We start from the raw sequence: 14,070 nt of genomic DNA, 5'->3' as shown, positions 1-14,070 counted from the left end.
AAAAATTATTTCAACTTAATTTTGAGTTTGAATTCATTGAATACACTTAAATTAAATATTTTGAGGAAAAATTTTATCACTCATGATAGTTTTATATATAGCTCGAACATAGTTATCTTTGGTAAAAAAATACATGTTGTACAGTTGTACAGACAAAAAAACACCTCCTAAAGTCAATGAAATTAGTTCTCAAGGAAAAATATACTTCTTTTATGCCATTGACTAAAAGAGTATTAGCACTGTAGTACGTTTGTTTTGTTTATGGTTTTTTATCAGTAGCGTATGGACCTCAACGTCAAAGTGAAAAGGCCCCAAAAGGAAGCAATTTGGATAAATTGGGTCAGGGAATCAAGGATAGCATCCAGTTGGTTGATGCTTCTTGCACTTCCAAAGTTTATCTGCACTCTTTCCAGAATATTTTTTGACCTTTCGAATTGGTCACTCCAAAAGTAAAAAAGGAAGTGTATTTCAAAATGTAATAATGGTCATTCCGGAAAATAAAAAAGAAGTGCTGGAAGCAAATGAGATGCAGGAAGCAATATAACATCCAGTTCAGGACTTCCAAATTGGGCCTACTCAAACACAAGATGCATTGCATCAGAGCTGAGCCCAAGTTATGTTATTATGACAACAAAATTAAAATGAAAGCAAGAGAGGTTTGTTGATGATTTGATTGATACTGGCCATTTTGCTGTGTAGTATTTTCAATTTTGCATAAATATATTTTTATAATTTTCATTTAAATTTAAATGATATATATTTTAAAAAAAATTAACACACACACAACTTATTTTTTTTAATAGAAGGATAGTAAAGGACAGTAAAAGAGAATATTCAATTGAATTAAAATAATTATAAAAATTTAAAACATTTAGAATTGGATCAATCACACTCTTTTTAATAGATGTACGTATTACACTGTTTTTCATATTATATAAATATATATTTTTTTCCTCCCGACAAGTAAAATTATACTAAAATATTTTTTTTAAAGAAAAATCAGTCAAAGTTTCATTAACTCCCATTAGAAAAAAAATTTATCTTCAAAATATCTTTTACACTCCTCTCTTTTAGAAAATATGACTTATGAGTATTACATTATTAATTCCGCGATCCTCTTATTTTAAAATAAGTATTCTCCTTTGTTGATAATATTATTTAATGATCAAAATTTCTTTTATATTTCCCTGTTTTAAAATATTTAAAGAATTTAGAATAACGAGTATTTTTTGGTTTTTATTTTGGAATAATTATTTAAAAATATTTAATTTAAAAAATAACATATAGTTTCCTTTTCTCATTCACCGTTTTTGCTTTCTTTACATAATCAACGCTTGAATTCTCATCTGCTTGTGATTGTTTTTGTTGTTTTGTTCCTACTTATAGTTACAGCAGCTTGTGCTGCTAATTCGTGTTTGAGTCACTACTAGTGTAGACTGTTGATTTTGCTACTAGTACTGCAAACTCTTCATTCTTGTAAATATTCCGATTCTATTGATCTGTTCCTGAAACTGATGGAATGTATAATCACGATGGTTTCTTTTTTATGTTGCCTTTCAATTGGACAGGGGTGTGCATTTTGATGCTTTTGGTTTATCTGCCTTCACCATGATATCGTGTGTGTTTGGTTTAACGTTCCGAAATCTCCCAATGACTACTGAATCAAAAGCTAAGAATTCTTACTTCTCACAAAATGTGTGTCCATTCAACTTAACGTTAAACCAAACACACCAGATATGATTGTCTTAAATAGCAATAATGAAATTAGGTTTTCATATTTAAGTTGTATGGCATAGGCATAATTTTAAAATTTGAATCACTTCACCAAGGGAGAAGAGAAAGAAATGAATTGATACTCTCTAGTCTCTAGTGTCTAAAATTGAAATGTACTACAATATTCGTGTGATGCTAGGTCTCCTCCTCCTTTTGGAGTGAGAAGAAAAGATTTGTCTAATTTGTTGAACTTAAGGTCTTGCTGTTACAACATAAAATTAGTTATTTTCTTGTTCTCTTTCCAAGTGGCGATCATTTATGTTTGTAAAAGAATTCGTTTGTGTTGCTGAATGATGAGGGGCTTGATTTATGATACATTGTTGATGCTTTTATATGTTTTTGGTATTATTTTCCAATTAAAGATTTAATTCTATCTCAAAATTAATGTCACTATTCATTATACAGGTTATTTCATCCTCATCAAAAACAAATTCATTTCATTCGGCTCCATAATTTCACTTATCTTCAACAATCCAAACAACCTCGAGATTTTTTTTTTAAAAAAAAATTCAACTTTCAACTAATTTTTAACTATCAATTAGCTACCAAATGTTACGGTTACACAGTAGTTGCCAATCCTTGTTGTCCCATGCAGGAGGAAAATGAATGAATCCCCACCACACAAGTTTGGGCTAAAATATTGGAAGTTCTAATAAACGGGTTTATGGTTGGTACTTCAAATAATGAGGAACTTTATGGTTCACAGAATTCTCCTACGAGAATTTAACGAAGTTACAAATCAAGACTCAATTCAATGTCACTTTTTTAAACTGAAATAATTTCTTATGTAATTTTTATTTTTAAAGTTTACTCATTTGAATTGACCTTAAATCATTCAAAATAAGTAAAAACCAATTTTCACTGTTAACTTGTTAAAAACCAATCATTCAAATCAAGATTTATAGTGAATTTAACTGTTAACTTGCTTATTCAAAACCAATTTTCACCGAAATGAATTTGATTTAAAGTCACACACTTAACCTGCATGATTTCCCGTGACACATTCATCTAGTGACTGTTTGCTTTAGATTTTAATAATATTGATTCTTATAGAATTAACTTTAAACGGTTGAATGTTGAATGCAATTGTAATTAAAATATATATGTGCAAGTTAGTGTTGGCCACAAATTTTACATTGGAACGAATGTAAAGCAGAATACATGTGCATAAGTCCTGGTAGTAAAGCAGAAACAAACAAGAAGAGCAGAGAGTATAAAATCTGCAAAGGGAAGGGTAGCAAGGTTATTCCAAACACACAGATGTTGCCAAACACGAGTGAATATAGCTCCTACTTGATGCAATAAGCTTTTGTAAACATTTGTCTTGTCGAGTATTCTCCACAAGATTCTGGGTATGGAAATTCTGCAGCTTTATTTTGCAACTTGAACGTGTTTGTTTCAGGATTGGTTCTGGTCCTACTTGAGATTCCTGTCTAACTAGAAGGGAAACCCTCTACTTTTGCTTTGCATAATGGCATGTGTCTTTGCCCGTGACTTTTGTTTTCTAAGCACCACCCAGAATGTTTCTTTATTTCTATCATGCATGCAATTCATTCAGCAGTTTTAACAATTTAATGCCTTTGAATTTGTCTTTTCTTTTTATTTTTTCCGGTTGAATAAAGTTAAGTTCTAATCCATGGTTCCACACTTTTAATAATTTCGTTTCGGAGTTTATCACTTCTTGCATCCGAGGATTGAGGGGCAATTTGAAAGCACCCGTGTATGTGTATGCAATGTAAGACAATAGGTTTATACAGTGTGCTACTAACTACAGAGAATTCTGATTCAAAAGCATTTGCAACCCAAGTTCACAAGAAATTGACAGATGACTGAACATTTTGTTGTCACAAGATTGTTAATAAATCTAACGTGTGTGTATCTTTTTAAAGTTAATGTGTCAGTTCATGTTCGCATAGTGGACCACATGTTACTGAATAACGAGAATCTAGATGTAAGACGGCGGAACAAACTAAGAAGATGGTAGTGCTAATTTTGCATTTCCCTGAGTTAAAGAAAAACAATATTTATGCAGTTTCCTAGTTGAACTGCTCTTATCTTGCAACAATTATAAGTGATCACAGTTTATTTGAAATGCCTGCAGAAGTTGGTTAAAGGAAAAAAGGGGGGAATGAAGGTGAAAAAAAAAAGCAAAGAAAAGAAACAGGTACATAAGTGCTCCCTATAAGTACCCCCCTAGCTTGTTAAAATTCAATTCTGGGTTGTACTCTTCCATCATGTTATACCATACCAAAAGAGAAAGGGAAAAGAAACACCACAAAGTGTAAAGGGAAAAGGACAAGAGGGGGAAATATCTTGTTCTTTAAAGAAACTCAATGGTGGGGGAATAGGAATCTAAGGGGATCCAAGCACTTGTAGACACTTTAGTTTCTCAAGATAAAAATGACTTGCCCTTTATGAAATGGAAAAAGAAGTTGAACCCTGAGACATCCCTAGAGCCATCCCAGCCAATAGTAAATATGAGAAGACCTTCACCCCCTCCTCATTCACTCATATATATGTAACACTATTTCTCTTCATCAATATGTTTCAAACTCCTTGGGAGTTTGAAAAAGTAAAGTAGGGAATAGAAAAAGAGAGAGGGAGGGGGGGAGACAAGGTTGGTTCAGGTAGAGTTATTTACAAAGCTAGCTTTGCTTCATGCCAAATTGCTAGCTGCTTGGTTGTTTCCCAAGTAAAAACAGTAGCCAAAGGAGCTGAGGAGTGTTTTTGTCTTTGTGGGGGCATGGAAGGCCTAGCTTCTCTTACTTCATGCTGCATATATGCTTCTTAATTGCTTCTACCTCCTCATAGATATTACTTGCAGATCACTTCTAGTCTCAGCAACACCAATCATCAAGAGCACTCATTTGGTCATATCTCTATAAATCTTACCATCTTCCATGGTACAGATAAATTGGTTAAGTTTGCATTTAATTAGTTTTTGTATATTACTATTAGCATACTTGGCGTGCCTGGCTCCCTGTATGCCATTTGCAGAGCCCATCAGGACAGTGATGGCCTTAACGAATGGCGTGCGAGGAGCCATGCATGTTGTGCGTTATTAATCAAGGGAAAACTAAATTAACTAGTTTCTGTTTTCTACAAAACTTAGTTCATTATGTCTCTCTTTAATTCAATTCAGTTTTGATTTCCTATTGTCTTTGTTTCTTTCAATCTTATCAGTTGGGAGGGATGGAGAGAAGAGGCTTGAAAGGTCTCCTACTCTCCTTTGGTATCTGATTAATGATTAATCTCTTAATTGCGTTTAATATTGTGTTAGGTTGTGAATAGCCTACCTGGTTCAAAATGTTATTGACTTGGCTAGCTAGATAGAAGAGAGGTAAGTGTCAATAGCTACAAAGAAAATAAAATAATATTTTTTGTTTTATTCCTTTCTTATCATTTTATAGGTTAATTGACATCTTCTGTCCTCCCTCCAGTAAAGATCATTGTCACCTTAAAGTTGACGCATCCACCAATCCTTTTCATTATTGTGTTGTTATTTTTTGTTGCAATTGACTAGTTAACTTCTTGGCTACATTTACATTTGTTTATATTCTGTACATTTCAACTCAAATCGGGAGCCTGGTTTTGAGATATATATATTTCATTAGTTTGAATTCGTTGACAGTTAGTGGCATTATTGTCTTTTAATTATGATAAAGAAAATGTTGACTGAATTGAGTACCTAGCAATATAATGTACCCAGCTTTTAGAGAACAAATTTATTATGTCTTTTAGTTACTATTTTTTTTTAATTATTTTCTATCTTTTTCCAGCTTTTATTTCCCTTTGGAGCCACACAGGTGTACACTAGATCTTGAAATTAAAATTGGACAAATGCCATTAATTGTTGAGCCTATGCTAGTAATGCTGGTAAGATAATTGTTGCAACAGCCTTGTGTAATACACTTTGTTCATTCAAGTTGTGTGTATTTGTGAGAGGAGTGTAGCAATGTGCTTTCATTTTTCACTTTGTACAATGCACATGGTGCACACCAATATTGGTACGTAGTGCAATTAAAGAAGATTTGTATAGCTAGCTACCAAAATCTTGATTATCGAACTTTTCCAATCCAGTTTGCAGCTAATGATCTACAAACTTCACAAGAGACGAAATCATGGGTGGAAAGCTAGCTTGATTAAATTTATTTATATAATATCATCAGTTTTTGCTTTCAGTATGTTACATATTTCACAAATAAACTCGACAGTCCGAAGTAACTCATACATAAATTATTCAAAGATTAGTAATACTAATTCTATTCACACAATTCAGAAGGTATCCAAACAAAAAGTTGAATGATGATCTATTGATTGTTTATCAAATCAATAATAACTTGTACAAATATTTATTTTTAATTTCCGTTTCCTTTCATTTTGGTTGTTAGAATTTAGATAACTTTACCGATTGAGAGATGAGACTTGTGACTAATGTTTCTGTGGTGTTTAGTTTACTCACGCAACTTCAATATAGTTTTTGTACTAATACAAGAATTATACGAGTTAATTATATACTGTCGATCAAATGGGTAATAACCATTTGTAAATATGACTCGCACGTGGATCTGGGAAAGATGCGTTTGTAGTTACATCTATTTTTTCAAAACAATTACTGATGGGTCAACAATATATCTAATACAACTGCATGAAAAATAGGACGAAAAGGACGCAATATATATGAGACGCGCGTGAAAATACTTTAGATTTATTCGTTCATTCATGCAATAATCTTATAATCTGCAGGATAAAATAAGGAGATTTACTGATATAATACTTTTTAAAACCAAATTACTCTAAAAAATGTTGAGTTAAAAGTTAAAACATATCACCATTTGTCACCATTAACCTACGCCAGAAATTTCAACTTTTGGCGATTTGAAGAATACTTCGGCCGTTTGGCGATTATATATAGAACGTGACTAATGTTTTAATACAAAACTTTATTTAGAATAATTTATTTTTAGAAGAGTATTATTTTAGTAAATCTCCCAGAGAAAACACGGAAGCAGTAGCCAACCGATTGCAAACCATCAAAAGCGTAATATGTCAATCTTAATGTATATAAATAATGTTCTGACCTTTTGGCTCCCAGCAAAACAAAAATAAAAGGTATTATAAAAATATTTTTAAATCAATATAAAGTTTTATAAATTTGAATTATAAAATAAGATCACTCAATTGAGATTGTCAAATAGTTAGATTAGCTAAAATTTAAATTAAATTATAATAGACGAGTACAAAATAAATCTCACTAATCTATTTATGAATTATTAAAAATCTACTTTAAAAGAGTATAATTCACCCATATCTCATTTAATTAAAAAATTTGTCTTAGCCATCATCTATTAACCAATTTTTATGGATGGATATTTAACTCATCTATTTGAATTATATTATATTTTGCTTACAAAATATTTTATATAATAAAGTTCAATCTTTATATACATTCTCACCTCCTAACACTAGAATCTAGTACTTGCTGTTTAAAGACTTATGTCCAAACAATAATTTTTAACTATTCGATTAAATGCATTATAAAATATCTTAACGGCTCATTATAATATCTCTTGTGGAGACAACGGGAGGCTTACATGAGTTTCGTTTTAAGTAATATCGTTTAACATTTTTTTCATTGAAACATATGACGATATGAAATTACTTATATAAATATCATTGCTCATATATTTTTTGGTGAAACACCATTGCTTAACAACATCTATATCATTAATAACATATTTTTCAAGCATTGTAGGACTAACTAAATTAAGTTAATTAAATACTCATTTGAAAACTTTAACATTGAAGTGAATTTTTATTAGGACTAACTAAATTAAGTTAATTAAATACTCATTTGAAAACTTTAACATTGAAGTGAATTTTTATGTAGAGTGTTTAAATATGTGAAATTGTATAAGACCAATAAAATTAAGATAAATAATACATCTAATTAATTGTGTATTATAGATGTTGTTTTCCATCTAATTAAAACAAATGGTAATCGTCCAATTCAACCAATTTATTAATTTTTTATTTTAAAAATTAATAGATTTTATTGAATTTATATACATGGATTTGGATGGTTAATAGAAAAAATAAATCGAGTTATCATCCTATTTTCAACAAAACTGTTAAACAATACAAAATTTAGTTATATGTGAAGCTTAAGGACATGTGTTGTCCAATTAAAACATGTTATGTGCCTCACTAAATTGATGAGTAGCAACACAAACAAATACAAAGAGACATGACTACAACTGCACTTCAAAATGAGATGCCTCTTAGGCTCCAAACAAGCAATAAGTTTGAATAATAGGGCACCTTAGTCCAAAGAAACAAACCAACCCAATTCATCATGCTTTTAAAAAAAACAATTCATCAATATTGGCTTCGATCAACATTCATATTCCAGCACATGAATACTATAATATACTTAGGAACAAAGAAATATTACTAGGCCTAAAGCAAAGTTACCATTTCGTTATACTAAATATGATAATATTTCTTTTTAGAGGCCTTGGGCCGCAATCAACCCCACTTCAAACTTTTATAAATAGGGCTTATGTCAACATGCAATAATGTTAGCTAAACTTATATGTTGATATTAAATTTTTTGGTGTATAATAATGATATTAAACTAAAGCAGATGAACTGAAGTATAACTGGATTCCTAACTGGTTTTTTTCCTAACTTTTCCCTTTACATGTTAGTTACGCATCCAATTGATTTTTAAAAAGAATTTTATTGAACTGTTGTGCTCATATGCATTATGACTTCCCTAATTTTTTTTCCACAGCCAAAAGAAATCATAATATATTAATGGAAAAGGGAGACTTGACACAAGAAGTGGCAACCCTCCCTGTATAGTAATGGAAAAGTGATGATTGTAAACTCTTTGAGCAAAACTTTGATGAATCCCAATTGATGATATGATGTATTTGGCGTGATCCTACATCATAACCTAAGAACCATTCTTGTAATAGTAACATGTTTGGAAACATATTGAGAATAGAAGAATAACGTTTGAGACGTGGAACCTATAACAGTTAACTTTTAAAAATCACTTCCGAATCATGAAATCAAACACCCTATAAATCTAACGGGCAAGATTGGCGGTACTCCATCCAGAGGAGTCTGCAAAGGTTGCTGCAGTAACACTTGATTCTTCTGATGGATTCATTTGGCTCCTTATTCTGGCGCTCCTGAGATCAGTGACTAATCCTGGTTTTGAAACACTAAACTCTCCCATGTCAACATTGTTGGTCAACATGTCCAAAACCTCTGACATTCGTGGCCTAAGCCTCGCCATTTCTTGCACGCAACGCAGCCCCACCATTAGGAACCGTTTCACTTCTTCCGCGGGATAGTTGTTATTCAGCACTGGATCCACCATTCTCAGAAGATCATTAGCCTCATATGCTGCCCAAGCCTGCAAACATGTTCACACATCATTTAACATAGACATGCATGTCCAAATAATAAAACATGTTAACCCCATTTCGTATATAGGCTTGTTTATTTGTTCACACTGTGTTATTTATGCATGAATTAAATGAGAGAATTGTGTTTTTCAGTCCAATTTTATTACCTTCTCAACTATGAAACGTTCCCCGTTTTGATAAGCATCTACCACTCTTTGGCCACTGACAATTTCCAAAAGTAGTACTCCAAAGCTATAAACATCTGATTTTCGTGTCAAGTGTCCAGAACTAGCATAGTCTGGTGCAAGATAACCCCTGTAACGTTTTTTTTTTTTTGAAAAAAAAAAGAAACCCCATTTGTCACTGAATAAAAAGGATCCAATTTTATTCTATTTAGCCAAAGGGTTTTCCCTTTTCACTCACAATGTGCCTGCAACATGGGTAGTGACATGGGACTTTTCATCTCTTAGTAGCTTGGCCAAGCCAAAATCCGAGACTTTTGGTGTAAAATTTGGATCAAGAAGAACATTGCTGGATTTGATATCTCTATGCACAATATGGGGTTGATGTTCCTCATGGAGAAAGGCAAGCCCTCTGGCCACACCTATGGATACATCCCTCCGAGTTTCCCAGCTGAATTCCATCCTTTTTTGCTCTGAACCTATCAATTTAGAAGAAAAACATTTTATGGCCTGCTTCTATATATGTTTCCCTCCAGTATCTAACACTTACATGGAAATCAATTAACATAAAAGCTTAGAGATTAATCTGAAGGTCACCTAAGAAAGTGTAACGAAGGCTATTGTTTTCCATGTAGTCGTAGACTATGTATCTGTGGGCTCCTTCTACACAACACCCTCGGAGATTGACAAGATTGTGGTGTTTGATATTTGTTAGTGTATTCAATTCTGCCACAAACTCCCTCTCTCCTCTCAAGGAATCTAGCTCAATTGAAAGCACTTTCACTGCCACCAAAGTTCCATCCCGAAGCTGCCCCTTTACAATTTACACAACCCCTTTCAAGTTTAGTTCTCAAATAAATATTAGAATTAACATACAATATCAAATTGTACATTTCTTCAATAGCCACATGAAAATAATGATAGTATATAACTATGTATAACCTTGTAGACAGTGCCAAAGCCTCCTTCTCCAATCTTTTCCGATGGGTGAAAACCACGTGTGGCAGAATTCAATTCTCTATACGTGAATAAGCGAAAGTTGCCATCATTATTATCTTCATCTGGCTCCTCTGTTGGGTAATTACAGATGCAATCCATAATTCTATGAAATTAAGATCAAATGTGATGAAAAAACAAGCAAGTGTTGATGAGAGGGAGAAGGAAAAGACATTAATTAACATGTTTATACCGTGCTTGGTTTGTTCTTTGATCGATGCTGAGAAACAAGTGCAAAAAGAAAAAGGATTCTTCATGGCTCGAGAGAAGTGTAAAAATTCGTAGGATGTTGGATTTGGGTGTGCGGTTCGTGAAGGTTTTGGAGATGGCAATTATGAGAAGAAATTGAGAGAAAGAACACCGAGGTTGTGATTTGAGCTGAGCTAAGCTAAGTCTTTGACACATTGACTAAATCTTTTATCTTCATTTCTCTGACAGATTCTCTTGTCTACCATGTTGCAATCTCATTCCATTCGAAAGTTTCTTCGATTTTGTTTATGGATGTGGTGGATCACGGGTGAAAATGATACAAGGTCCAAGTTTATCCTGTTTTTTAAATCCAAAGCTTGACTCTGCATTACTTTTTAAATTTAAAGTTAAAATTGATAACTTTTTAAAGTCAAATCTTTCTAAAAGTTTTAGTAGATTCGAAAGTTTTTTTTAGAGGTGATTTAAAAGTTTATTTGAGAACTTGCTTTATTATAAAGCTTTTTGTTTAAGTAAAATTATATGTTTTTAAATAAATAATTCTAAATATTTTTTTCAATATTTTTTTAATTAATTTTTTACTTGCTAAATAAAAAAGTATTAAATATTTCTTATAGAAGATATTTTCTAAATATAAGGTCAACAAGGGTTTATTTTTTTCAAGATAGGTAGAAGCTCATATTATGCTTCAACTTTTGAAAACTATGCTGTCCATTTCCTCTCTTTGTAATGCCCCCAACAATTTCAAAATTTAATTAAATAGAATAAATTTCATTCATATATTGATGTACCTGAAGTTTTTTATTATATTACTCATAATTTAATGTTCTTTTGATATTCTTTTTTGTGTTATGTTCTTTCGATGTTTACATAGTCTTATAAGGGTATTAGGTGAAATATTTTTCAAACAATTAATAGATGTTAGTGGAAAGATAGAAAATTGAGAGGTATAAAAAAATGTCGATGGACTTCACAATTCACATATAACATTTCCATCATGAATTCCTATATCCTTGAAATTAGAATATCTCTGCAGCTAACTTGAGTTAAAAAAGTAAAAATTAAAAACATAATTATATCACGTCCATTTTTTATTGGAAAGTAGATCATGACGAAGGATTCGCTTGTTTAAGCTTAAAAAATACTTTTAAAAAAAGTGATTTTTTTTTAAGTGATTTCTATATGAATAGAATCTGTTTTGTGTTGGGTTAAAATCATAAAAAGCATTTTTTTAAATTAGAAGTAATTTTTAACTTGTTTGAATGTGATAATTGTAAAAATGTTTTTTTATTATAAAATTACATAAAAGACTTTATAAGTACAAGTAATATGTTTATTGGAAATTTATACAAAATGATTATTTTATTTTTTTGTATAATAAAAAAATAGAGTAAATTAAGGCACACGGGATGATTAAGAATGTTACGAATTGAATTGAATCCATTTGAAAAGAAAGTTTATTTGATTCAATCATTTTAATTTTGTTAATTTATCATTTAATTGATTTAGGATAAACTTTTAATCCAATCTGATCAATCTGAAGCGAGATTTGTATTAGATAGATTTTTTATTTTAATCTTATTTTTAACTTTTTTAGAAAATACAAAAGATAAGATATGTAATAAAAAATAATTTAAAATATCAATATTTTATTTATATAACTAATAATATAATATTTATGCACCTTAACCCAAATAATTAGTAAAAATATTTTTAATTAAATAATTTTTTTATAAATAAATATAAGTTATATCATAATAAAAATAAAAACAAGTGATATTATAAATTGATGAAAAAAATAAAACCTGAGTATCAAGGGAATCAAACACTTCAACGATCACTTCTCAAATTTTCTCCTCTTAATTATTTTTGCATCAAGATTGCAATTTCCTAACAAAATGGTCTGCTAAATCGGAAAAGAATTACAACTACCAATCCCCTCACATCACACACCACCTCAAAGAAAGAACAATGTTTATGTCGATGCAGTAATCTCAACCTCCATAACCTCTTCCACCATCTCTTTCTAATTAAACCCCGTGTGATGCCCTTGAGATGCAAACCATTCTCTCTTTCATTTCCTCATGTAGCTTCTCTGCAATTTCCTTATCCTAAGCCTTCAAGCAGAGAGATTGTATCAACTTTTGATACTCATCCACACTAGGGTGGACTCCAAAATTATTCAAGCTGTAATCAACATGTGCTTTGTAAAATAAGAGCAAATTAAGACAAAGCTATATGCATAGAAGTCAGTCTCAAAACAAAGGAAAACTAAGGGATTAAAAATGACAAAAAGAAGAGCTGGACTAAGTAGTTCATATGTCAATGACAGAATTTGTGTTTTAGCTTTAATATATGAATTGGAGTATTGGACAAAGAAAGCACACAAAACTGAAAATGGCATAGCCAAAATAATCTAAACTAGTCTTCTCTTTTGCTCGGACGTTTCATTGGAACCAACCAAAAATAACATAAGCAACAGATATCCCCCTCACCCCTTCTAAGTTCTAAGTAATAACTATGTATCTTAGTTATGTTAACATTGAGCATTAAATACCGTGTACACTAAGAATGTTCCGGTATAAATCATCAAAACAATTCAACCCCTTCACTATTGTCATCAAACTGATGCGCCCCACAAAAACCATAAAACAAAGCCCCTGCATTTTTCCGCATGCAATACCCTTATCAACCAAAACATCCCTTATAAAAAAAAATATTCATCAAATTAACACATCCCACGTAACGCAAACAGCATCAGCATTTTGCCACAATAAAAATCAATTGCAAACTTTGTTCTAACAAGTTCTACAACATATATATCCACTCTCGCTGGAACATGAATAAAATGACCAGTGGCGAAAACGGAAGCACCCATTTTACTACTTGGTTCACAGTGATACTTCTTGTATGCTACAAAACTCAAAATTCATAATAATAATAATAAATAGCAACAAAACTCAGATATTAAGAAGAGGAAGAAAAAAAACCCGAGTATTAAACATATTTGTAAGTTGTATAGAAAGGAGATGAGATTATTTTCTTACAAGAAAGTGTTTAGGAGATGTTATTACTTACGAGGATTATAGCCTTGATATTGTTAATAGCTAAAGGACATGTTGCTCTGCTTCACCCTGAGCTTCTTTGGATCTTGACTCTGCCTCTTTGTGTTCATTGATGAAGTCTTCTAGAGCATAACTAGGAAGCGAGATCCACATGCTTAGTTTGAAAATATCCCTCCGGCTGCCACCGCAACACGGAGACAGTGAACTCCGACAAAAGACAAGTCTAGGAAGGTCTAGACATCACCACAAACAAGATCACCCGGATTCTGTGACACTCTTCCTTCTTTGGTGACTTGTTTGTGGTGATGTCTAGGCCTCTTAGCCTTGAGAGAAAGGAAAGGAACTTGGGAACTTATCCACAGCAAATTATGTATGCAGGGATTTCTCGCTGCTATTTATACTAAACTGGAACTTGAATGGCCCATT

At 31.7% G+C, this 14,070-nt stretch overlaps 1 protein-coding gene, 2 long non-coding RNA genes and 3 other non-coding genes across 9 annotated transcripts; 3 read left to right on the top strand and 3 right to left on the bottom strand.

Annotated features, from left to right (window-relative positions):
- Nucleotides 1-3,788: 3,788 nt before the first annotated feature.
- Nucleotides 3,789-5,953, top strand: LOC121174121 (uncharacterized). Its single transcript, XR_005889936.1, has 2 exons — nt 3,789-5,113; nt 5,553-5,953. It is a non-coding gene; the product is annotated as an uncharacterized lncRNA (long non-coding RNA).
- On the top strand, nt 4,743-4,833 carry MIR160C (microRNA MIR160c). Its single transcript, NR_048769.1, has one exon. It is a non-coding gene; the product is annotated as a microRNA MIR160c (primary transcript).
- Nucleotides 5,954-8,694: 2,741 nt separating the features above from the next.
- Nucleotides 8,695-10,927, bottom strand: LOC100790388 (putative serine/threonine-protein kinase). Of its 4 annotated transcripts, none has more exons than XM_006604511.4 (6): nt 10,566-10,927; nt 10,319-10,446; nt 9,974-10,190; nt 9,618-9,855; nt 9,362-9,509; nt 8,695-9,202 (listed from the first exon to the last, which is right to left on the bottom strand). In XM_006604511.4, exons 1-6 carry the CDS (start codon nt 10,627-10,629, stop codon nt 8,870-8,872), a joined length of 1,128 nt encoding a protein of 375 aa, XP_006604574.1. In that variant the 5' UTR covers nt 10,630-10,927; the 3' UTR covers nt 8,695-8,869. The 4 variants fall into 4 exon arrangements, with proteins under 4 accessions (XP_006604574.1, XP_040868562.1, XP_003553549.1 ...); XM_041012628.1 differs by having other exon boundaries at nt 9,974-10,184; nt 10,566-10,900; XM_003553501.5 differs by having other exon boundaries at nt 10,319-10,478; nt 10,566-10,896.
- A 1,493-nt stretch (nt 10,928-12,420) lies between these two features.
- LOC121174120 (uncharacterized) lies at nt 12,421-14,038 on the bottom strand. The gene is made up of 2 exons (XR_005889935.1): nt 13,658-14,038; nt 12,421-12,766 (listed from the first exon to the last, which is right to left on the bottom strand). It is a non-coding gene; the product is annotated as an uncharacterized lncRNA (long non-coding RNA).
- MIR1535A (microRNA MIR1535a) lies at nt 13,870-13,965 on the bottom strand. Its single transcript, NR_048644.1, has one exon. It is a non-coding gene; the product is annotated as a microRNA MIR1535a (primary transcript).
- Nucleotides 13,927-14,016, top strand: MIR1535B (microRNA MIR1535b). Its single transcript, NR_048804.1, has one exon. It is a non-coding gene; the product is annotated as a microRNA MIR1535b (primary transcript).
- Nucleotides 14,039-14,070: the final 32 nt, after the last annotated feature.

Source organism: Glycine max, chromosome 19, assembly GCF_000004515.6.
Source record: "Glycine max cultivar Williams 82 chromosome 19, Glycine_max_v4.0, whole genome shotgun sequence".
NCBI lineage: Eukaryota > Viridiplantae > Streptophyta > Magnoliopsida > Fabales > Fabaceae > Glycine > Glycine max.
This window is presented reverse-complemented; position numbering and strand designations above follow the sequence as displayed.